At 55.2% G+C, this 24,043-nt stretch overlaps 2 protein-coding genes across 2 annotated transcripts in view; one reads left to right on the top strand and one right to left on the bottom strand.

Moving 5' to 3' along the window:
* The window catches only part of LOC117669832 (uncharacterized), an 82,089-nt gene extending 79,494 nt beyond the window's left edge, over positions 1–2,595 (top strand). The window contains exons 54-58 of the mRNA XM_087871986.1: positions 25–199; positions 397–575; positions 1,391–1,479; positions 1,621–1,701; positions 2,145–2,595. Coding sequence (XP_087728112.1) covers positions 25–199; positions 397–575; positions 1,391–1,479; positions 1,621–1,701; positions 2,145–2,474 — 854 coding nt within the window. The 3' untranslated portion in view covers positions 2,475–2,595. The remainder of the gene's footprint in view (positions 1–24; positions 200–396; positions 576–1,390; positions 1,480–1,620; positions 1,702–2,144) is intronic.
* A 215-nt stretch (positions 2,596–2,810) lies between these two features.
* Positions 2,811–24,043, bottom strand: part of LOC117669819 (IgGFc-binding protein-like) — a 69,194-nt gene continuing 47,961 nt past the window's right edge. Inside the window, exons 78-99 of the mRNA XM_087872177.1 lie at positions 23,568–23,656; positions 22,974–23,150; positions 21,633–21,835; positions 20,986–21,130; positions 19,837–20,087; positions 18,950–19,120; positions 17,808–17,935; positions 17,294–17,562; positions 16,003–16,214; positions 15,685–15,904; positions 14,758–15,008; positions 13,386–13,515; positions 12,650–12,818; positions 10,901–11,080; positions 10,052–10,476; positions 9,603–9,802; positions 8,387–8,525; positions 7,844–7,975; positions 6,882–7,007; positions 5,892–6,017; positions 3,452–3,551; positions 2,811–2,958 (exon numbers count right to left, since the gene is read on the bottom strand). Coding sequence (XP_087728303.1) covers positions 2,871–2,958; positions 3,452–3,551; positions 5,892–6,017; positions 6,882–7,007; positions 7,844–7,975; positions 8,387–8,525; positions 9,603–9,802; positions 10,052–10,476; positions 10,901–11,080; positions 12,650–12,818; positions 13,386–13,515; positions 14,758–15,008; positions 15,685–15,904; positions 16,003–16,214; positions 17,294–17,562; positions 17,808–17,935; positions 18,950–19,120; positions 19,837–20,087; positions 20,986–21,130; positions 21,633–21,835; positions 22,974–23,150; positions 23,568–23,656 — 3,931 coding nt within the window. The 3' untranslated portion in view covers positions 2,811–2,870. The remainder of the gene's footprint in view (positions 2,959–3,451; positions 3,552–5,891; positions 6,018–6,881; positions 7,008–7,843; positions 7,976–8,386; positions 8,526–9,602; positions 9,803–10,051; positions 10,477–10,900; positions 11,081–12,649; positions 12,819–13,385; positions 13,516–14,757; positions 15,009–15,684; positions 15,905–16,002; positions 16,215–17,293; positions 17,563–17,807; positions 17,936–18,949; positions 19,121–19,836; positions 20,088–20,985; positions 21,131–21,632; positions 21,836–22,973; positions 23,151–23,567; positions 23,657–24,043) is intronic.

The following is a 24,043-nucleotide window of genomic DNA, read 5'->3' on the forward strand; positions in this document are numbered from 1 at the left end:
AACGTTCTCCCTCTGTCCTCCCAGTGAACCTGACCCACGCCTACCCCAAACTGGCCCCCTACCGCCCCCCTGGACGGCTGCTCTCTCCGCCACTGCTGCTCTCCGTCCTCTTCAACGTGGCCCTGAGCATCCTGCTCCAGCTCTTCGGCTTCCTCTACGTCAAGCAGCAGGCCTGGTACTTGCAGCTGCGGGGCCACTGGTGAGTGCACCCCCCACACACACCGACACACACAAATCCGGGTGCCTGGGAGGATCTTCCAATGGCGGGACCTGGCCTGCTGCCTCCCCAGGTCCTGCTCCTGGCCTGGCCTGGCCATTGGGAGCGGCCGGACAAGGCCCCGGGAGGGAGGGTGGGGGGCTGGTGGTGAGGGACCCTCCCTGCTTCCCTCCTTCCAGTGGGTGCCCTTTGGGAAACCAGACCACCTGCCCAGGCAACGGGACGGCCAATGCACAGAAGCAAAGCGTTTTGAGCTACGAGACCACCACCCTCTGGCCCCTGGTGACCCTCAGCTGCATCGCCTTCGCCTTCGTCTTCTCCAAGGGGAGACCCTTCCGGAAGCCCATCTACACCAACTGTAAGTGAGAGCCCCCCCCTTCTCCCCACGGCTGGCTTGGGGGTTTGGGCAGGAGGGAAGGCTTTGTGGTATTATAATTATTATAATTATTAATTAATAATTAGTTAATTATTATTAACGGTGACCCACCCAGAGCAACTGGCCCTGTTGCTCTGGGTGGGTCACAGTTAAAGCGGGATGAGCAGGAGTGAGGAAGAACCAGGCAGGAGGTAGTAAAAGCCACAGGTCAGGCTCAACTCCCACCTAGCCCCCACCTGGCTTGGGAGAATCGCTAGGGGTCAAAGGGGCTCTGCGCTCTCTGCTTTCAGAGCTTGGTGGGTTTCTTGCAGACGTTTCATTACCAAACTCAGTAACATCATCAGTCTACTACTAGCACTGATGATGTTACCTAATGTTACCTAAAGGACCCAACATTCCCCCTCCTCCTCCTCCTCCCATACCCTTCTCCCTTCCAGCTCTGATGAGGTTCCCTAGCTGGGTCATGAAATGTCTGCAAGAAAACAGCCGAGTTCAGAGAGCCACCAAGGAGCCCTCAGTTGAAGCCTGAGCCCCAAAGATTCTCTCTTTATTGCTCTCTGCTTTCAACCGTTCCAGGATTGTGGTTGGGCCACTGATTTAGGGATGCTAATATGCCACTTGGGCATCAGACTTCCTATCCTGGGGCGGTCATTGGAGGCCAGTGACTCCCCTTGTTCCTTGAACTGCCCAGGGGCTCCCTGTGGGCCTGAGGCCCCATGCAACTGCCCATCCTTCTGTGGGGTGCCACTCGTTCCCCAGGACTGACAAGACTCCCCCTCCCCCTTTTCCATCCCCAGATATCTTCTCTGGCATGTTGTGTCTGCAACTGGGGGTCTCCCTGTTCCTCTTCTTTGCTGATCTTGAGGGGGTCTACCAGAGGATGGAGGTGAGCAGGCAGGGGGCCTGCCAGTTTCCCCAGAGGCGAGTCGGGTAAACCCTATGGGGCAGAAAGGGCTCCTCCTGGTGAGGAGGGAGGGGGGGAGCCACTAAGCCCAACTGATGGGGAGCCTCTCTCGCCCCCTTGCAGCTTCTCTGCACCCCAACCATCTGGAGGGTCTACGTCCTGATTATGCTGCTGGTGTTCTTTCTGGTCTCCTCCCTGGTGGAGGTAAGCAAGGTGTCCCTCCCCAGGCAAGGATCCGGGGCTGCTGGGCTGGAAACAAATGGCTCCTGCCCTGGGGCTGTGGCAGGAAAGGGGGGGGGGCTGCAGGATGGGAGCTGGCTTCAGGACCTCTCCTCTCTTGCCAGAGGACTCTGTGGCCCTCGGCTGACCCCCAACACTCTTTCCCCCTCCTTGAGTCCCACCGGGGGTCCTGATGGATGATCTCTCTGGCCTCTCTTGCCATCCTTCCAGAGTGGGGGTTGGTTTGCTCCCCTCCCCTTCCTAAGGGGGAGCCTCACTCATGCCCATGGCATTGCAATGGGGAAGGTCTGCTTTTGGGCTGGTCTCTGGTCTAGCGGACCCCCCCCCCCATTCCAGGGTGGGTGGGCCTCTGAGGCCCCTTCAGCGGCAAGCCAGCGACCCCCTTGGCCCCCTTCCCTCCCTCCCAGGACGGCGTCCTGCAGAACCGGCGCCTGTGGCTGCTGATCAAAGCGCTCTGCCGCTTCCGCTCGTCCAGCCGGTACCGGGTGCTGCAGCGGCAGCTGGAAAGGGAGGCGATGTGGCCGCCCCTCCACGGGCGAGAGTGGGCGGACGACGCCGGCAGCTGCAGCCAGGCCTACCTCAACGCGGCCTTCGAGCGGGAGGAGCCCGCGGGCCACCCGGGAAGCCGCACCGGGGATTCGCCCGCCGAGCCCCGCAAGGGGCATCCGGACCCGCAGGAGACCCGTCGCTGGCACCGCTGCTCGGAAGGGCCTTTTCCCCGCGCGGCTGCGCCCTAGTCGGGGAGGGAGCTGGCCGAAGAGCCGCGGGGCTTCCCAACAGGCTGCCTCGGTCCCCGGCGCGCAATCAAGCCGAGGCTGCGGGCTCCAATCTGGGGAGGGCTCGGAGCTCGCAAGAAGCAGCCTCGGGGCCGCCCCCGGTGACCGCCTCAGATTGGATCCGGCAACCCTCTCCTGCTGGGGCGCCTCTGTTTGCTCTGCCCCCGCGGGAGCCGCCAAGGCTTGGCTGGCGCGCTCTCTGTGGGCGGGCGGAGGGCAGCCCGGGGGAAGCTCGGCCGCAGAGGTCTCAAGGGAGCGTCTCCCAACCGGCGGAAGATGCAGGAGCTGCAGCCACAATTCCTTTCAAAACCATTCCGTTTATTGGAAGCGCCCGGAGGTGGAAGGCGGGCTCGGCTCCTAGTCGCGCTCAAAGGCCGGGTTGGAGAGGGAGCCGAGGTTGCGCTCAGCCGCTGAGTTGCGGGTCCGGCGCGGGGCGCTTCGTTTCCTGCCAAGACAAGACCGGCCTTAGAAGGCAGGAGGGGCCCAGAGAAGCAGGCTTGTCCCAGTGGGGGGGGGTGGGGGGGGTCTGTCTCGGGGGACGGTGCTTTAAGGTGCCAGCCCTGAGACTCAGGAAAGGGGGGGGCTCTCTGGAGGGGCCCAATGAAAAATGCTGCTGCCCGACGGAGGCGGCCTTTCGGGTAGTGCGTCCTGGGCTGCTCTGGGTGGGGGCAGCAGGTGCGAGCAGCGGTTGGCCGTAGTTGCGGGGGCGGATTTGTGCTCTTCTCTGCTCCCCCCCATCGCCCCCCGTTGCTCTTCATCTTCTGCCTCCCTGCTGGACGCAGCGGCCACCCGAGAAAAAGGCCCCCTCCCTCGGAAAAAGCCCAGCCCCCTGGCCCCCCCACACAGCCCGCGCAAGCGTCCGCAGAGCGCTGCTCCGCCAAGGCGCCCCCGCCGCCCACCCGCCGCGCTGACCGGCCTGCTGGCCCGGAGCGACTCACCTGCGCGCGCACGAGCAGAGCAGCACGGAGACCACCACGGCCAGCAGGACGGCGCCGGCCGCCACGCCCAGCGCGATGTAGAGGGGGAGCCGCCAATTGCCTGGGGGGGGGGAGAGAAGGGGCGGTCAGCGGAGCTCGGCCCAACGGCTTTGCGCTCCGCGGGGCTGCCTCCACACGGCGCGCCAGGTCGGCTGCTCCGGCCAAAGATAATATTGGCGGATGACTCTGGGTTGGGGGCGCCGTGCGAGCGCAGAGAAGGGATTCATTCGGTCAGCGGGACTCGCTTCCGGCCCTGGAGGGAGCAGAAGGCTGGCCAAATGCTGGCGCGCGTGGGTGCCTAAGGAGGGGCAGCAAAGGAGAAGATGTGTAGCTGAGGGTTGAAATGAGGCCTCCTTGGTGGTCTTGGGGCTTGGAGGTTTTCTTGCAGACGTTTCATGATCCAACCAGGTGACATCATCAGTGCTATTAAGGAATTAAGCAAACCCCCCTCCTTCCTAGAACTGATCAAGTTACCTAGTTGGGTCAGCAAGAAAACAGCCAAGCTCAGAGAGCACCAAGGACCCCCAGGAAATCCGAGGGCAGGCTGGGTAGTTGGGGAAAATGTCGGCAACACTTTTCTGCGCCTCAACCAGCCATGTCCTTTCCTCACTTCCCACCACAGGCTTCAGCATTGGGGCATCTGCACAAAGTGCTAAATTTGGCCAGGATTAAGCTTGGGATGGGCGGTGGGGGAGCAGCTCAGTCCAGTACGTGAACGTGGCCTGTCTGGTTTTGCTTCAGTGGGAGGCGTGGCCCCCCCAAGGTGGCTGAACTCAGGATGTGGCCGGAATGCAGCCTAATTGGTCTAGGGTCTTCTGCTTGAGCAGGCGGTTGGACTAGAAGACCTCCAAGGTCCCTTCCAACTGGGTGGTTCTGACCCCCTGAAGCCAGGCAGAAAATGCCCCAGGATCAGTTGGGGGCCTTGCAGGGCTGGCCAAAAGGAGACGGGCTCCCACTGACGATGGCACCACCAGATCAGCTGCTGGCAGAGAAGGTCCTGGTCATGCCCAGCCCTGGGGATGCTGACCATCTCTGTGCCCCAAGCCAAGCCAAGCCACCTCAAACGGTAGATCCCACCTTGACCGGCTGTAAACTGAGGGCAGACACCGCCCAGGCACTGAGTTTTCCCACGTAAAGGAGCCTGCCCTTCAAGGGTTAGATGGCCTGGATATTGGTATTTGGACACAGATCTGTTTAATACTCATATTTTACTGTGTTTTTAATTTAGGTGAAATGCTAATAGAGGTAGTCCTCAACTTATGGCTACAACTGAGCCCAGAATTTCTGTGGCTAAACATTTAAGGGAGTTTGGCCCCATTTTACAACTTTTCGTGCCACAGCTGTTAAGTGAATCACTGCATGTGTTAGTGACACGGTCGTTAAGTGAATCTGGCTTCCCCAGTGGACTTGCTTGACAGAAGTTCACAAAAGCAGATCACGTGACCCTGGCATGCTGCGACCGTCATAAATGTGAACCAGTTGCCAAGCATCTGAGTTTTGCTCAATTAGTGACCATGGGGAGGCGGCAATAGTTGTAAGGGTGAAAAATGGTCATAAGTCACTTTTCCCAGGGCCATCCTGACTTCGAATGGTCACTAATGAACTTTTGTGAGTTGAGGACTAACTGTATAGGTTGCAAGTCCATATATGATACCCCATACGCTAAATAAATAAATGCCCCAAGCGGCACCCATCGCTTCTCTTTGGGGGCTCCGAGATAATATTCTATTATTAATAATTAATATTGAAAATAAAGATGTATATAATATAATCATAACCATAGTAATCGATAACAATGTAAATAATCTATTGTAAGAAGAAATTTAGTTTAAGCTTCTTGGCTATATTATTAGTACTGCTACTATATTATTACTATTGTTATTTGTGTGTTAATTTTTTTTGTTTTTAATTTGATTTATATGCCGCCCTTCTCCGGAGACCCAGGGCGGCTTACAATGTGTTAAGCAATAGCCTTCATACTTTTGTATATTTATACAAAATCAGCTTATTGCCTCCACAAACTGGGTCCTCAATTTACCTACCTTAGAAAGGATGGAAGGCTGAGTCAACCTTGAGCCTGGGGAGATTCGAACTTACAGTAATTGCAGGCAGCTGGTGTTAATCACAATGCTATCAGTCTGCTGAGCCACCGGGCTCTGTTATATGTACGATTATATGTTAATATATGTACTATTAACTTTCCTTTGAGTTTTTCTTACTTGTAAATGGTATACTCTGACAATGCACTGTTTTTCAAAAATGTTTATGAATAAAAATTTATATAAAAAAAGAAAATGCAGGGCTGGGGGCTCCCGGCTAGGAGCAGAACTGACCCTCTGGGACTGTCAAGGGTGACCCATCAACTACGGATCGGGAGGGGGGCTCCGGGGAAGGGCTTTACCTTCTGGCTCGTTCTCGCAGAATTTCCCATGGTATTTCTCCAGACATTCACACCGGAAGTCCTCTGAGCTGTCGTGCCGCACACACGTTCCATTGTGCAAGCAAGGATTCGGCTGGCACGGGTCGGCTGCACAGGAAAGGAGAAGGGGGGGAGGGGATGGAAATGGGCAGCCTTCCTGGCTGTGCCAGCCCCTAACCCTCCGTCTGGGCTGACCACTGCTTCAACTGGCGCAGAGTGCGGCCAGGCGGGTGGTAATGGGAGCGACATGGCGTTCCCATGTAACACCTCTCCTACGCGAGCTGCACTGGCTCCTGGTGGTCTTCCGGGTGCGCTTCAAGGTTTTGGTTACTATCTTCAGAGCGCTCCATGGCTTAGGACCTGGTTATCTATGGGACCGCCTACTACCACCAATAGCCTCCCACCGACCGGTACGCTCTTATAGAGAGGGGCTCCTCCGGGTGCCGTCGGCCAAACAATGTCGACTGGTGGCCCCTAGGGGGAGAGCCTTCTCTGTGGGGGGACCTACTGTCTGGAACGAGCTCCCCCCAGAGATACGGAGGATCCCAGATCTGCGCACCTTCTGCCGCGCCTTAAATTATTTCACCAGGCGGGCCTGGCCTAATCTTTTCCCTCTTTTTAATTATGCAAATTTTAATCGGTTTTTAAATGATTGGGGTGTTTTAATCTGTCTGGGCCAAATTGTTTAATTCAATTTTACTTTGTTTTTAAATTTTGTATCTATGTATTTTTACTGTTTGGCTGTTCACCGCCCTGAGTCCTTCGGGAATAGGGCGGTATATAAATTAAATAAATCAAATCAATAAATCAACCACGGCCACAAGTGGGGAGGACTGGCAGAGTTCGGGGCAACACCTTTGGCCTCAGCTGGGGGCTCCCGGCTAGGAGCAGAACTGACCCTCTGGGACTGTCAAGGGTGACCCATCAGCTGCAGCCACGGATCAGGAGGGGGGCTCCGGGGAAGGGCTTTACCTTCTGGCTCGTTCTCGCAGAATTTCCCATGGTATTTCTCCAGACATTCACAGTGGAAGTCCTCTGAGCTGTTGTGCCGCACACACGTTCCATTGTGCAAGCAAGGATTCGGCTGGCAGGGTTTGGCTGCACAGGAAAGGAGAAGTGGGGAGGGGATGGAAATGGGCAGCCTTCCAGCCCCCAACCCTCCGTCTGGGCTGACCACGGCCACAAGTGGGGAGGACTGGCAGAGTTTGGGGCAACACCTTTGGGCTGCGAAGCTCGACTGCTCTGGGCAACATGTACATTTCGGGCAAACTCTGGTTTATTTTCGGGGTGGGGGTGGGGGTTAATGGGCTAATTTGATCACTTCCACCTGTTTCCCAACCCCAGAGGGAGACGAAAGCTTGCTAAAGGCCGAGGGTCCCTGCCTTGGGGGGAGTACTCTACCAGCCTAGGGTTAGGGTTTGGCTGAGTGCCTCTTGGATGCCCCCCTGCCTCTCAGGAGGTCTGAAGGTTGCCTGGAGGGCAGGCTGAGAAGTTGTTTTCTAGACTCCAATAAAAGAATCCTTGTAGCTCAGGGTTGACATGAGGGTCCTTGGGGCTCTCTGAGCTTGGTGGATTTTCTTGCAGACATTTCATTACCCAACTAAGTAACATCATCAGTGCTTGAAGGGAAGGAGGTTTGCTTTCACCCTACTACACTGATGATGTTACCTAGTTTGGGTAACGCAACGTCTGCCAGAAAACAACCAAGCTCAGAGAGCCCCGAGTACCCCTCATTTATAGACTCCTGTGCAGTTACCGCTCCTCTCTTCGGGGGCCCCAAGAGAACAGCCAGTCCCACCTAGGACTGCTTAAAGATGTGGGTCTCTGCTCTGGAGTGGAAACAAGGTCTGGGATGGACAAGAGGCCTGGGGACCCAAAGCAGCTTGTGTGACACACTAATTCAAGCCATGGATGAGGTGTGTGTGTGTATTTACCTTCTGGCGTGACCTGCATCTCACAGAGCAGTCCTTCATAATTCTCCGGACATTCACAGTGGAAGGTTTCTGGGCTGCCATCCAGCACACAGGTTCCATTGTTGAAACATGAATTTGGCTGGCAGGGGTCAGCTGCAGAGGAAAGGGGGAACACGGGGGCTTGGAAATTGGTCGCCTTCCTGGCTGTGGCAGCCCCCAGCCCTCAGTCTGGGATGACAACGGCTACAAGGGGCAGGTGCCCCTCTTGGACACAAAGCACTGGCTTTTAGACTTAGACACCGCCTCCACAGTGCATTACAGCCCTCTCTAAGCGGCTTAAAGGGTCAGCCTACTGCCCCCAACAATCTGGGTCCTCATTTTATGGAAAGATGGAAGTCCGAGTCAACCTTGGGTCGGTCAGGATCGAACCCCTGAAAGTGAGCAGAGTTTGCTTGCAATGCCGCCTTCTAACCACTGCGCCACACACAACGGGTGGGGAGTGCCTGCCTGCCCTACTGCAGCTCAACAGTATCCCCCTCCCCCCCGCCCCCCAGGAAGACTCACCACGATAGCAGCCACGGGTGAAGTTGAAGATCCTACAGTGGTGGTCCTGGGGGCAGCTTGCCAGCTTGCAGGAGGGGCTGGAACTGTTCGTACAGACGCAGTCTTGGCTGCAGTCATCGGTCATAAAGCGGTCCCCGACCTGGTCAAGAAAGGGGGAGCAGGGGATGAACTGGGACTCCCTGCCACTTTGCCCCAAGTAGCACCCCAAAGGAGGAAAATGCCCAACTGGACCAGCACAGTGCTCCTCAGGCTTCCCAACCCATACATGAGCAGTGGGGCTGAGAACCAATTTCAACTGGACGTACTTGGTATGCTTATAAAATGACGAGAAGAGCACCCTTTACACAATTGTGAGGGAGGGTCTTCTCTGTGTAAAGGTCTGCTTTGGCTCAAGATTCTGCAGAGGTTTTCAAAACAATGAGGAGTAGAAATAGCATTTGATATTTCTGGGGGTGGGGAGGGGGCCTTGATGTATTAATGGATTGCACTGGGTCAAAAGCAGGAGTGGTGCAGTGGCCTAGAGGTGGAGCTCTCGCCTCACAATCAGGAGGCTGTGAGTTCGATCCTAGGTAGAGGCAGATATTTCTCTCTCTGGGCACAATGAGAATATATCTGCTGAACAAACCTCCGCATTGGCGACGGGAAGGGCATCCGGCCATTAAACGCTCTGCTAGGCTCCATTCAGTTGCCCAGACTCCACCCCGCAAGGGATTATGGGGTCATTAAAAGACGATGATGACTGGTGTTGAAAGCACTACGGTGCTTTCGGGTTGAAAGGATTAGCTGGTGACGTCATCATTGCCTGGGGGGAGGGGTGCCCATTTGGGGTTCCTTTAATGTCCCTGGCAGAGCTGGAGCAAAGCACAGGAGCTCACCCTGCTGTATGGCAGCACTTGGGTCTCAAACATGGTCTTGCTAACCTCCAACGCACCACCCTAAGCACGTGAGCCACTCTGCTCCCCATTTATGGATAATGTAGAAGGAACAGGTGGGCCTTTGGATAGTTTCAGATTCATGTCTTGGATTTTGAGCATTTTGAGCATTAAAAACAGGATTTTGCTTCTGTCCTTCCTTAGTTCAGGTGTGGTGCCCAAAGTGGGGGGGAGAGGAGGGAGCTGCCTTACTGGAAAATATTCTCTTCTGCAGCTGGAGAACCTGGGGGTAGACCCTCAAAAAGGGTGATGGGGTGGGGGGGAGGCAGGAGTGGGCCCCCTACCTTATAGTATTTGCCCAAGAAGTTGCAGCCGCATTCCCGGAAGGGCACGCAGTCAAAGCCGCTGAGGACGTAGCCAGACTCGCACTCGCAGCCTTCCACGCAGGGGGAGCTGCAGTCGTCAGGGGCTGCCAGGTCGGAGCACGACGGGGGACAGGCTGACATGCAGGGGTTGTAGTGGCTGTGGGGATGGCACTGGGGAGCTGTGGACGGAGAAGAGAAGCCTTGCATGGTCTGGGCCAGAGCGCAGCCCTCCTCCCACCCTGGGGAGCCAGAGCCCCTCCCTCTGCCCCACCAGGGGCCCATCAGGCAGAGCCTGGGGGAGTCTCTGGCAGCACCCTGGGAGCGTTGGGACAGGAGGGAGGCGACCCCGCCGGCTTCCCTGCCCAAGGACGGCCCGGGCCGAGCCCCCCTCCTGGGATGCACCCCAGAAGAAGGGAGCTGCTTCTCACCGCAGCCGGTCACTGCCCTCCAGCTGGCCACCGAGGCATTCTTGCTCTGGCAGGCCCAGGCGTACTGCTCCAGGATGGGGCACAGGCGGCTGGTCCGGTTGGCTTCTCTGCACATGTCGAACACGCAGCTCCTGCAGCAGGAGGAGGAGCAGAAGGTTGCAATGGGCCGCCATGGGCAGTGGGAGGGGGCTCTGCTGGGCAGGGAAAGAAGGGGGCTCCAGCACGGGAGGAGCAGAAGCGCAGAAGGCAGAGGGAATGGCCTGGACGGAGGGAGGGAGGGAGGGAGAGAGAGGGAGGGGCTCTTCCCCAGAGAGCAAAGAGGCAGGGAAGCTTGGAATGTCTGGTGGGCAGGAAGAGGGCAAAGGCCGACCCTCCCTGGCAGTTGGCAGGCTGGAGCTAATAAGTGATGCAGATTAGCTGCTTTACTCTGGCATTATTTCTGCCTGTGGGGGAGCTGCTCTGAAGGAACTCCTCCCTCCTAGGGCAGCTTTGGGGGTGGGGGGGGGGCTTGTCTGCCAAGGTTACTTCATCCTTATGTGCTTGGGGATCAGGATGAAAGAAGAGTGGCAAGAAGGAAGGAAGGGAGGGAAGAAGGAAGGAAGGAAGGAGAGGGAGGGAGGGGGAAGACATGGAAAGGAAGGAGGGAGGGAGGTTTTGAAGTGGAGATCTGGATTTTGCAGCCTTGGGGTGGGGGGGCGAGGGGCATGTGGGGCTGCCGCAATCCCCTTCTCCCTGCTGTTCCTCTCCAGCCCGTAAAAGGGCAGACGTGGCACCTCCCCCTGAAACCTCCTGGCCCCCACAGGGGATGGGGTGGGGTGGGGTGGGGTGGGAGGAGAAAGCAGCACTCACTGTAGGAAGGGGTCGGGGGTCTCGTGGGCCAAGCAGCCTTGGAAGGGGCCCTTGGGGTCTGCCAGGACGCCACAGACGGAGCTGCTGCTGAACACCTTCAGGTCCTCTTCGGAGCAAAGGGGGGAAAATCCCACGTCCAGGTCAGCTTCCTCCGGGGGTTCTTCAGCAACGAGGCCTCGCCTGGAAGGCAAAAGGGTTTGCAGGAGGAAGGGAAAGAGATCCCAAAGAGCCGGAGGGCATCGGCAGCTTCTCAGCGGCTGAGCCCAACTAAGCCCAGCCGGGCCATCCTTCCCCATCTACCCAGGGCTCCAGGAGCAGCCGGAAAGCACCCAGGGCCTGGTATGGGCACCCCAGTTTCCGGCTGCCCACCTACACTCCTCTCAGGGAAGAATTTGGCCAGGACGGGTGAGGCCTGCAGCGGACAGTCCAGAGACAGGAGGTGTGTTCTGCCCAGAAGCCTGGCCGATGTTGAGTGGGCCAGAAGCCCTGGCACCGAGTCCCCTCCCCTGCAGATGGCAGCCAGAGGGTCCTTGGACTGAGGGAGGGAGGGAGGGAGGCAGCCACAGGGGTGGGCTTTGACAGTGGTGGAATCTAAAATGTGTTACTACCGGTTCTGTGGGGGTGGCTTGGTGGGGGTGGGGGTGGTAATGTGACTGGGTGGGTGTGGCGTATTTTTTTTTCCTTTTAAAACCATTTTTTGTAATGCTTTCAAAAGGCTCTGACGATCCCAGCTGAGTTGCCTGATCGGCAGAGGCTTCTTTTCTGCTGATCAGGCAACTCAGCTGGGCTCATCAGCTGACGATCCCTTTGACGATCCCAGCTGAGCCGCGCGATCATCAGAGGCTTTTTTTTTTTTTTAATTTTTAAAAGCATTTTTTTGGCCAAAGAGGTTGTAGAAAAAATGCTTTTAAAAATTAAAAGAAAAAGCCTCTGATGATTGTTTTTTTTTTTTTAATTTGATTTATATGCCGCCCTTCTCCGGAGACTCAGGGCAGCTTACAGTGCGTTAAGCAATAGCCTTCATACTTTTGTATATTTATACAAAGTCAGCTTATTGCCCCCACAAACTGGGTCCTCATTTCACCTACCTTAGAAAGGATGGAAGGCTGAGTCAACCTTGAGCCTGGTGAGAATTGAACTCGCAGTAATTGCAGGCAGCTGGTCTTAATCACAATGCTATCAGTCTGCTGAGCCACCAGGCCCTGGTGGCTCAGCAGACTCAGCTGGGCATGAGGGGGGCAGGGGGGGGGCAGGGATTTTTCTACGGGTTCTCTAAACCACCCGCCTCCATCGCTACCGGATAGGGCGATCCGGTCTGAACCGGGAGCATTTCACCCCTGGCTTTAACCCTCCTTCCGCACGCCTCGGGAGATGGGAGGTTCCCATTGACTGGATGGGTCCAAGCAGAGGCTAGACGGCAACCGCCAGGAATGCTAGCATTTGGTTTCCTGCTTGCAGCAGGGGGTCAGACTAGATGGCCTCTAGTACCCTTTAAGTGGATTCTAGGATTCCACTGCAGGACAGATAGGGGCTTGTGGCTCCATCACCAATGCAGGTTAATGTAGTAACCAGGCTGAGGCTACTGTCCAATCACAGCGCCTGGGATCGTGTCGACCCTCCTCTGCAGGGAGCGTGGTCCTGGCACGTGGTGGTGTTGCTGGTGGGCGGGGGCTGCGGGGGTCCTGTGGAGGGCTCAGCCTGCCTCTCAGAGGCACCGCTGTGGTGATGGCTGCTTTCAGGAGCCCCTACCTGAGGCGGGAGGCGCCCCTCTTGACAGGGACTTGCCAGCTCTCCCCGAAGGTGTTCACGTCTTTGACCAGGGTGCCATCTGGCTTGGCAAAGTCGTTCTTGTACTTTCCATCAAAGTTGCCACAGAGGCCTTCCAGGTTCTTTTTGTAGCTGTTGGGCAGCAGGATGCCTGGCGAGGGGAAGAATAACAGAGTTGGGAGGGACCTCGGAGGTCTTCTAGTCCAACCCTAGACCATTCCAGACGAATGGGTGTAGAGTCACTTCTTAAAAGCCTCAACTTCTGAAGGCCACTTCCCTTCCACCAGTTAATTGCCCTCCCTGCTAGGAAGTTTCTCCTTAATTCCAGACTGCTCCTCTCCTTGGTTACTTTCCATCCGGTGCTTCTTTTTCCTCCCTTCTGATGCTTTGAAGAATAGGTTGAACCCCCCCCCCGCCCCGTTTGTGGCAGCCCCTTAAATATTGAAACACTGCCATCCTGTCACCCCCGAATCCTTCTTTAGACAAGCCCAATTCCTGCAGGCGTTCTTCGTATGGTTTGGTCTTGCTGCAAATTCCTGGGCCAATCCAGCCCCCCCCCCCACCCCCCGTTAGTGCAGAAATGATTTCCTCCAAGCCAAAGCCTAGGGGAGCTGCGGAGGGTCCTTGGTCTGTGCCCTTCTCTCCTTGGGTGCCTTCCTTCCTTTCCCCCCCTCCCACGCCAGGATGCCCCCCCCCACAGCCTGTGCAGCTGCTTCACCTGAATTCTCCAAGCCATCAAAGCTGACCGAGAGGCCAAAGTCAGACTCCAGGAAAATCTGCCTTCCGCTCTGCTGGATGCGAAGCCCCTCATGAGGTCGCGCTGGGGGCTCAGTGGCCACTCCGTCCACCTGGGGGAGGGGGAGAGATGACAGCATGGCCCTTGTTCTCCAAAGGAAACCTTAGGACTCAGCAACCGTCATAAGTCCTTGCCAGTTGCCAAGCACCCGGATTTTGATCGTGTGACCACAGGGATGCTGCAATGGTCATAAGTGTGAAAAATGGTCATAAATCACTTTTTTTCAGTGCCATTGTAGCTTCACGTGGTCACTAAATGATTGAGCCCCACTGGTCCCTTCCCTTTCACAGGCAAAAGCCACTTAAATCAGGGGCCTCCAACCTTGGCAACTTTAAGCCTGGTGGACTTCAACTCCCAGAATTACCCAGCTGGCTGGGGAGTTCTGGGAATTGAAGTCCATCAGGTTTAAAGTTGCCAAGGTTGGAGGCCCCTGATTTAAAGGACTTTCCTGAGAAGCCTCACAGCAGGCCTCGGAACTGGACGTTGTCTTTTCATTGAGGCCGTGAAAATAGCAGTGAAAATAAGTCTTAGCAGCACAAGTGACTCTGAAGACGAGATGAGTTTCTTCCGCTTCAAGCATATGACAGGCAGTCCTTGACTTCTGGCCACAGTGGAGCCCAAAATTTCTGTTGCCAAGTGAGACAATTAAGTGAGTTTTGCCACTTAAGTGAGTTACGACCTTTCTTGCCATTGTTAAGTGGCAAGCGGTTAAGTTAGTGACACGGTTGTTAAGTGAGTCTGGCTTCCCCATTGCTTGTCCGAAGGTCGCAAAAAGGGGATCACATGACCCCGGGAGACTGTGACCGTCATTAATACGAGCCAGTTGCCAAGCATCCGAATTTTGATCATGTGACCATAGGGACGCTGCCACGATCGTGTGAAAACTGGCCTTAAGTCATTTTTTTCCAGTGCTGTTGAAACTTTGAATGGTGACTCAATAAATGGCTGTAAGTCGAGGAATACTTGCATTTCCCCACTTCTGCCAGGGGTGGGGTGAGGGTGGGAAGGGAGGCCCTTTTCTGGGGGTGCCCTGGGACTCTGGCACGCCACGTTGCCTTTCAACAGCAGGAGACTTCAATAAGTCAAGACACCCCCCCCCCGTTTCATCCCCAGGCCCCTCTCCTTGGCATCACCAGGCTGGCTCAGACAATGTTGCCCTGCAGAGCTAAAGCTGGTGAGGGGGCTTTGAAGGCCACCTGGGCAGAGCTGCCTTCAGAAGATTGCCATGAAGCCCCCAGGCTCAGAGTTGGTGCAGCGCCGCTGTAGTGCCAAGGAAACCCGGAAGCGCCCTTACCACCAGCTTCTTCCTCTGCTTGAAGAGCACCGTGTGGTTGTAGACGCGGATCCGCAGCTCCTTCAGCATGGAGGGCTGGCCGGACCCCCTCACCAGCCGGTTGGTCCCTTCGATGCTCAAGGGCTCCAGGCGTTCGGAGGCATCGGGGCGGCTCTGTGCCAGCACGTAGGTGTGCAGCCCTTGGAAGTGGTGCAGCAGGCCGTCGAAGGTCAGGTAATGCGGGTCTCCCGTGATCAAGCACTTGCCAAATCCTGGGGGGGAGCGGGGGAAGGTGAGATCAGCTAGCGGCTCCTGCACCATCACAGGCTCAGGCTCTGCTCCCCAGTCTCCAAACGGAGGGTTCCTTAATGGGACCAGTTTGGCCAGCGGCTTCTCTTTTCTAGTGACTGCTCAGTGGGAAACATCCACCTGTCCTGGGCTGGTCTTGGATTCCAAGGACTCCGTGGGGTGAATGGGGCTGGACTGAAGACTGTCCCCACAGTTGTCTCCTGGACCGTGCCTGGGTTGAGGGGTCCTTGGGGCTCTCTTGAGCTGGGTGGTTTTTTTTGCAGACTTTTCATTACCCAACTAGCTAAGGTCATCAGGGATAGAAGTGAGGAGGAGGAGGAGGAGGAGCTCTCGCAGCTGGGTGGTAGACATTTCATGACCCAATTGGGTAATATCATCAGTGCCAGTGACTACAAAACACGAAGCTCAGAGAGCGCCAAGGAGCCCCCATTTCAACCCTGAGCTAGAAATACCCTCCTCTATGGGCGTCACTGGGTTTTTCCCAGCTGAACCCCCGAAGGCTGGGGGAGGGGGTGGGCGGAGTAGGATTACACACACGGGGACTGCTGCCTTTATCAGGCGGCTGCTTCAAGTGTGCGTGGGTCCCTTCTCCCCAAAGCTTCGGCTCCTTTCCCCGCAGCGAGCGCCTCTAAGCCGTACCTGAGGGTTTGCAGCGCAGCTTCCCGTCTTTCTTGGTGTCGCAAACCTCGCCAGCTTCACAGCCGAAGTCCTGGCACTTGATGGAGCCACCTTTGCGGCAGCGGCACTTTTGGCTGCAGTGGGGGGTGAGCCAGCTCTCCCCGATCTGCCAGAAGGAGCGTGACCTGGGGGTTAGTGAAGGGCCACGAGGGGAGCCCCCTTCCACAGCCTTTTGGGGCTGCTGCGCACCGCCGTGGCTCACCGCCCCAAGGCCGGGCAGTTGGAGGCTGCGCCCGACAAGGCTCTGATCCCCTGCAGGCAGGAGGGAGCCCCACTTGCCTTGTGGTACCGGCCGTCCTTGTCCTGGCAGCCGCACTGGCTGAGGGGCACACACTGGTCGTCGCTGAGCACGAAGCCCTGGTGGCAGACGCAGCCTTCCAGGCACTGCCCCGGGGGCTTCTCACACAGCTCCCCGGCGTAGATGTTGCTGCAGGTGGGCGGGCAGGGAGGGGCACAGGGGGAGTAGAAGCTGTTGGGGGGGCAGGGCAGCGCTGGAGGGAAGGAAAGAGAGAGGGGCTTTAGCCAGGGCCCCAGCCGGTTATTTATTTATTATGAAATTTATTTGCTGCCCATCTTGTTTCAAAGCGACTTTGGGTCATTTACAACACCAAAAAATTAAAATCACCAAATACACCCAATAAGGTAGACCTTGACTTGAATAATGAATAATCAGAATAGAGCTGGAAGGCCCCTTGGAGGTCTTCTAGTCCAACCCCCTGCTCAGGCAGGAGATCCTAGTCCATTCCAGACAGGTGGCTGTCCAGCCTCGTCTTAGAAACCTCCAATGATGATTTAGCCCCAAATTTCTGTTGCTAAGCAAGACGGTTGTTAAGTGACTTTTGGCCCATTTTGCAACATTTCTTGCCACGGTTGTTAAGTGAATCACTACAGCTGTTAAGGCAGCAACACGGCTGTTAAGTGGATCTGGCTTCCCCATTGATTTTGCTGATCAGGTCGCAAAAGGGGATCACGTGACCTCTGGGACACTGCAAACGTCATAAATATGAGTCAGTTGCCAAGCGTCTGAATGTCGATCTGGTGACCCTGGAGAGGCTGAATCCGGTCATCAGTCTGAAAAACGGCCACAAGTCCCTTTCTTCAGTGCCGTTCTAACTTTGAGCGGTCACTAAATGAACGGTTGTAAGTCGAGGGGAGGTGGGGTAACTCTTACTTAAGCAGCCACCTCCAGTATGAAGCTCCCCCGTTGGGTGCCCAGGCCACCCGGTCTTAAGACCCTTCCCAAAAGTCAGGAGGGTGGGAGCCACAGCAGGGAAGCCCCTTCTCCTGGGGGCACACACACACACACACACACACACACACACACACACGAAATGCCCTGGCCGATGGGGCCCCCAGCAGGCCTCCCCTGCTGCTGTGGCTGGGGCAGGGGTTATGCCGGGTCCAGGAGACAGACCAGCTGCGGAAGAACGCTTGCCAGGCCAGCTCCCTCTCTGGCACTTGGCACAGGGCAATCCTCTGCCCACCTCTGCCCACGTTTCCTCTTCTGCCTCTCCGCTTCCTCCCCGGACCTCCCCCCCCCCCCCCAAGATCTGCTTCCCAGGCTGCTTACGGCAGAAAGTGCTGTTCCTCCACTGGATGGGCACTCCCTTGGCCTGGCAGGCGTCCACGTAGGCTTGCACCACGGCACACAGGGTGGCACGCATCCCGTCGTACTTGCACATGTCGTAGACGCAGGTCTGGATGAAGAGGTCTGGCTGCACCAGCGGGTGGCAGGGCACGAAGGCGCCGGATTGCAGGACCTGGCACTGCTCTTTCACGGAGGGCAGGTCGCCCTGGGCACAAGGGGGCCCCAGCTCTGGGCGTGTGTCTGGCAGGCAGCTGCAAGAAGGCAGGCATGGGGGATTTGGCTAGGGAACCAGAGACAAAGGGGGCCCAGGCGCCTCTGGAGCTCAAGGGAAAGGGGGGCGCCCCCAACCAGTAGCCCCAAATGTTTTGCAACTGAGTTACAACCGTATTATAAGTTGGAGTCAGGTGACACTGATGTAGAATTGAATGAATGAATGAATGAATGAATGAATGAATGAATGAATGAATGAATGATAGCCAAGGAGGGGAAGACCCACCTTGAGTCTTCGGGATCGTCCACCTTCCAGCTGTTCCCGAATTGAGTGACGTTCTTGGCCTGGGAGCCGTTGGGCATCAGCAGCTCATCTTCCTTTTGGCCATTGTAGTTCCCACAGAGGCCACGCACCTGGAGGTAAGAGGGAGGTTTACGTGAGTCCCTGGGCCTCAAGTTCAAAATACAAACCCTACTAAACAGCAGGACCGCGTTTCCATTGCCTGGTACAATGGGATGCTTCACTACCAACTAGATAGAACTCTGATGGTGTTACCTAGTTGGGTAATGAAACGTCTGGAAGAAAACAACCAAGCTCAGACACCCCCAAGGATCCCACAGTCCTCCTCCTCCCTGCTTCTAGCACTGATGATGTTCCCTAGTTGGGTCATGAAACGTCTGCAAGAAAACCACCAAGTTCTGAGAGCCCCAAGGAGCCCTCAGTTCAACCCTGAGCTGCAAAGACTCTGTGGGTACAGTGGGGTAGCCTGACCTCAGAGTCATAAGTGGGGCAGTTGACCCCTTGGTACCAACCCCTCCTCTCAGCCAGTTGGTGGTTCAAGAAACAGTGTATTTAGAGTGGGGGCTTCAATGGCGGGAGGCACTTACTCTGAGTAAAAATTTCCTTATTTTTTATTATTATATGATAACAAATATTATTATTTTAGTTTAGTTTTAGTTTTTTCATTTTGTTCATTCAAATTTGTAATTTTCGTTTGATGAATAAAAAATAGAATTGAAGAAGCTTCTTGGATGAGAAGTGAAGTGATTTCAAAGGAAAAAACCAAGGAAGTCCAGTTGGAAAAGCTACTATTAGACCCAGACCAGGCTTCAGCCCATCCACAGAGGACCGAAGAACTGCTAGCTGGGATGGGATTCCTTTATCAGAAGCAACTGTCTCTGAGGGCCATCGGATGGAAGGTGGCCATCCAGGATTGGGCAATGGATGGAATCTTATTTGGGCCCAGCTGTTCCTGGAGCCGGGATGCCCGGTTCAGAAGGTCTTGAGTAGAACTCCGGTGTGTCTGAGGAGACCCTCCAGCCAGCAGAAGTCAGCGCCACAGAGCTGTGGGCGAGGTTTGCTCTCCAGAGGCAAGGTTGGGTGCAAACCCAACATTTCACCTGGATCCCCTTCCACCTGAGACTCACCTGGGAGTAGTAGGAGCTTGGCAGGCTGATCTCCAAGTACTGATTCCCATCGTATTTCACCATCAGCCCAAAGTCAGTTTCCACCACCATGTAATTGCCAACGTTCGACACGGTCACCGAGTTTCGTTGGGAGCGGCTTTCCACTGGGGTGTAGGCTCTCATCTTGTTGAGCTGCGGAGGGACAGTTATGAGTCAGCCCTGGGAAGGCACACAGCCCCCCCCAAACACATGGGGGGTTTCCTTGCTTCCCCACTGGGAGAGCCATGGAACTACTGGTAGTCCTTGACTTACAACAGTCCATTTAGTGACCAAAGTTACAACGGCACTGGCCATTTTTTACACTTACAGCCACTGCAGCCTCCCCAGGGTCACGTGATCAAAATGCAGACGCTTGGCAACTGGTTCATACTTTTGACGGTTGCAGCGTTCCTGGGGTCACGTGATCCCCTCTGACAAGCAAAGTCAAGATTCACTTAACCACTGTGTCACTAACTTAACAACCGCAAGGATTCACTGAACAATGGTGGCAAGAAAGGTTATAAAATGGGGCAAATGTCTCGCTTAGGAATGGAAATGTTGGGCTTAATTGTGGTTGTAAGTCGAGGACTACCTGCACTTGACTCTTCCGAAAGGATTGGATAACCCTGGAAAATCCCTATGAACAAGTACAGACTTCAAACCAGCCATGGCTATAAATGGAGAACTAATCAACCCCTAAACCAGGGGGGTCCAACCTTGGCAGCTTGAAGACTTGTGGACTTCAACTCCCAGAATTCCCACAAGCTGCCAAGGTTGGACATCCCTGCCCTAAACTGAAGCTCAGTCAAAAGTAACCGGTCACTGACAAGAGCTCAGAAGATCTGAAGCCACCCAGGTCCCCTTTGTACCAGAATCTTCTTGTCTTTCTGGAGAGTGATCCGTAGGTCGTACACGTCCACATGGACCTCCCGGAGGTAGGTGGCTCCACGTAAGCCCCGGTCTTCATTTTTCCCCGTGATGTTGAAGGGAGTGACAGTGCAGAGGTTCCGGGTGTCACAAGCAGTGACCAGGGTGTACAGGCAGGTGCCCAGGAAGGTGTGCATCACTTTGTCAAAGGTGTAATAATGGGGATCACCCACCACGTGGCACGATGCCCGGCCTGCAAGATGCGGAGAGACTTTGGTAAGCTTAAGGGGGCATATTTTCAGGTTTTCTTGGCAATCACCTAAATAGGAGCCAGCTATGTGCTGCAGCAGCCAAAAAAACCCCCCAACACAATCCTAGGCTGCATAAACAGAGGGATAGAATCAAGATCACGTGAAGTGTTAATACCACTTTATAAGGCCTTGGTAAGGCCACACTTGGAATACGGCATCCAGTTTTGGTCGCCACGATGTAAAAGAGATGTTGAGACTCTAGAAAGAGTGCAGAGAAGAGCCACAAAGAGGATTAGGGGGCTGGAGGTTGAAACATGAAGAATGGCTGCAGGAATTGTCTACTCTGATGAAAAGAAGGACTAGGGGTGATATGATAGCAGTCTTCTAATATTTGAGGGGCTGCAACAAAAAAGAGGGGGTCAAGCTATTCTCCAAAGTGTCAGAAAGCAAGACATGAAACAATGGATGGAAACTAATCAAGAAGAGAACCAACCTAGGAATAAAGAGAAACTTCCTAACAGTGAGAACAATTAACCAGTGGAACGACTGCCCTCCAGAAGGTGTGGATGCTCCATCACTGGAGGCTTTTAAGATTGCCCAAACGTTTGTCTGAAATGGCAGAGGGTCTCCTGCTTAGCAGGGCATTGGACTAGAAGACCTCCAAGGTCCCTCCCAACCCTGTTATTCAGTTCATCTCTCTTGTTTTCCCTTCTCACTGTACCAAGTCTGTGTGGTCAGGGCCAAACCACACCTTTCTTTGATGTTTCTAAGGAATTGCTTATTTGTATTAGAAGATCTCCTCGGTGCCCTTGGAGTGCCAGGCTGATTTTGCCGGCAGTTCTGCTAATTCTCCATCCTGCCCATCATGAAACATATGCCAGTCTGACATGCTGAACTTACCCTTGGTGTAGCAATCCAGCACTCCATCCTGAACAGCACAATTCTCCTGCACCCCACATTGCCATGGGACGCACTTGATGACATTGTTGTGCCCGCAGGTGCATCGATTTTTGCAGGACTCATCAATGAACCAATTCTCCCCCAGCTGCCAAGAAGAAGAGGGGGAAATCGTAGGTTAGAAAGTCACTGAGACCCTGCAAAAAATGGCCCTTCCTTCCTCCCTTCCTCCCTTCTAGGAAGTTGATGGCTGCAGCCCAATCCCCCCTCCCCATTGGCTCAGCCCCTCCAATCTCTGCTGGCTTTCCTCCCCCCCTGGAGTCCATCTTCAGTGGCCTGAGCTCCGGTTCCTTGTGTTGCATATCACATTTCTGAAGATTGGTTCTGAAAAGGCAATTCGGAGCTTTAGGCCTCCCTCGAGCACAAAGTCCAGGTAGAAACAACATTGGGTTCTTTTCCTTAATCAAAGCAGTCACTTTAGCCATCTCTGCTAACTCCAGCGGCTTTTGCAGCCATCCATCCATTGTAGGAATCAAAGCATCCATTTTTTTGGCATAAAGTTTTCTGGCTGCTGTCAGCCTACTGCGAGTTCAAATCTCACCAGGCTCAAGGTTGACTCAGTTCCCCCCCTCCAGAGGAGAAAAACCCACCTGATAGTAGTTGTTCTGGTCATCCACGCAGCCACAGTCAGTCTCCGGGACACAGGTGTCTCCACTCAGGACGAACCCTTCGTTGCAGAAGCATCCGTCCACGGGGAGGGAGCTGCATGGGGTGGGCCCCCGCGGCTTAACACAGCTGGAAGGGCAGGAAGGGCCACAGCCGCTGTAGTGGCTGTTGACAGGGCAGGAGACGGCTGGAAGGGAAGAGACCTCCGTCACGGGAGAGGTGTCGCTCACACCAACACAACTTTTCACCCAAATCCCCCTCAGCTCTAGTCAAGGTGGCCACGTGATTGAGGAGGGTGTTGAGCAGGTCTGGTGGCCTTTTGCCCGGGCTATGAAGAGGAGAAAGGAGGAGGAGGAGAAGAATGGAGAGAGTGGGAAAAAGAGGAAGAGGAGGAGGAGGAAAAGATAAAGAGGAGGAAGGACAGTCAGCAGGAGCCAAGAGGTGCACTGGAAGGACCCAGAGGGAAACTGACAGCTGAGAGCAGCTTCACCCAGTCAGAGGTGGTAAGAGGGGGGAGGCTGGGACATTGGGGGTGCCCCAAGACTCCGTCCTTCTCTTCAGCAGCTCACATGAAGCCATTGGGGGAGATTGCCCCACCCCCCACCCCCACTTGGGAGAGGGCTATTATCAACACGTTGCTGACACCCAGGGATGGAGCCCGGGGTGCAAGGGCAGGTGTCACGGGCTAGAAGCTCTGCCCAGGCCCTGGAGGCTGTGTGGGGCCAGATGGAGACTCAGACCCAGTCTCTCACTTCAGAAGCCACCCCCCCCCATTCCAGGACAATATCAAGTTTGTCTCTCAGGGTGGGGGTGGGGCAGAACCCTACAACCAGGGGGGGGGGGTCTTCTACACTCAAAACTCCTGCTGGTTTTCCATGCATGCTTGTGTTTTTTTCATCATCTAATGTCCTACAAGAGATAAATAAATAAATTATCTATCCACTGGATGGATGGAAGGAAGGAAGGAAGGAGGATGGAAAGAAGGAGAGGAGAGGAAAGAAGAGTGGAAGGGAGGAAGGAAGGAAAGAAAAAGAAAAAAGGAAGGAAAGGACATGGAAGAAGAGTGGGAGGGAGGGAGAGAAATAAAGGAAAGAAAGAGAAAAAGAAAAAGAAAGAAAGAAGGAAGGAAGGAAGGAAGGAAGGAAGGAAGGAAGGAAGGAAGGAAGGAAGGAAGGAAGGAGACTTGCTCTTTTGGCTCCCTCCCTCACAGCCACCTGGCTGTCCAAATCTAGTCCTTAGGTTCTCCTGAGCTGGTCCCAAGTCTCCTCTGACGCTTCCCTGCCAAGGCTCCCCTCCCCCTCCCCGTCCCCAAGCGCAGCACTTACGACAGAGGGTGGAGTTCCGCCATTCCACGCACACCCCAGCGTTGGCGCAGGAGGCAGCGTAGGCTTGCAGCCCGTGGCACACGGAGGTCTGCTGTCCTTGGGTGAGGCACACGTCATAAATGCAGTTCTCCAGGAAATGGGTTGGGTCCACCACAGCATGGCACTGCCTGAAGGGCCCTGGGCAAAAGAGGAAGGAGTCAGCATGGCCACAGGACCTCGGGGGGGGGGGGGGAGGGGCATCCCTTTTGCTGAACAGACAAAGGCAGGTCCCAGGGGCTTCTTCTGGAGAAAGCTGGAGGCTTGGCAAGCAGACATGGGGGTCTTCCCAGTCAAAGCCCCTCACGCGTGCCTTTGCCTCAGCCTGGACTCCTGTTAAACTGGGGGAGGCACCCATTGCAAAGCTTCTGCCCCCAAGCATTTGCCCTGGCCAAGGGGCCTGTCTAGTGTGCTGCCTTGCAAATAAAACACCTCTCGGCCCTTTCCTCTTCACACGCCCGGCCTGCCCTTGGAAGGGCCGTGCGAGCTCACAATGAGAGAGGCAGCGGTTCCACTGTGGAGCCATTCCGCCCCACCATGACAGTTCTGGATCCATACCTGTTGGATCTGTGATCAGGCGGCAAGCAGAATCCCTCCGAATTTCCTCTTCCAGCCCTGGGTCACACAATTCTGATGGGACGGAACATCTGCCAGAGGCCAGAAGGGAGATACGGCTCAGGACAATCCCATCAGGGTCTCCTCTGGCTTCCAACCATCCTTATTGGGAGGGTGGGAGGGATACTGAGTATGACCCCCTCCCCATGAAAGATGAAGAGGCGCGATGGGAAGCACCATTCGACACCTGGAAGGGCCAGCCAAGGAAGGGCCCCTCAACTGGAAATCTTTTCTCCTAGCCCAACAACTATTAGGGTTAGGGAGTAAGTAAGTAAGTAAGTAAGTAAGTAAGTAAGTAAGTAAGTAAGTAAGTAAGTAAGTAAGTAAATAAGAAAATAACTAACTAACTAACTAACCAACCAACCAACCAACCAACCAACCAACCAACCAACCAACCAACCAACTAAATAAGGAGACTA

This window comes from Pantherophis guttatus, chromosome 6, assembly GCF_059756535.1.
Source record: "Pantherophis guttatus breed Tessera chromosome 6, ASM5975653v1, whole genome shotgun sequence".
NCBI classification, from domain to species: domain Eukaryota; kingdom Metazoa; phylum Chordata; class Lepidosauria; order Squamata; family Colubridae; genus Pantherophis; species Pantherophis guttatus.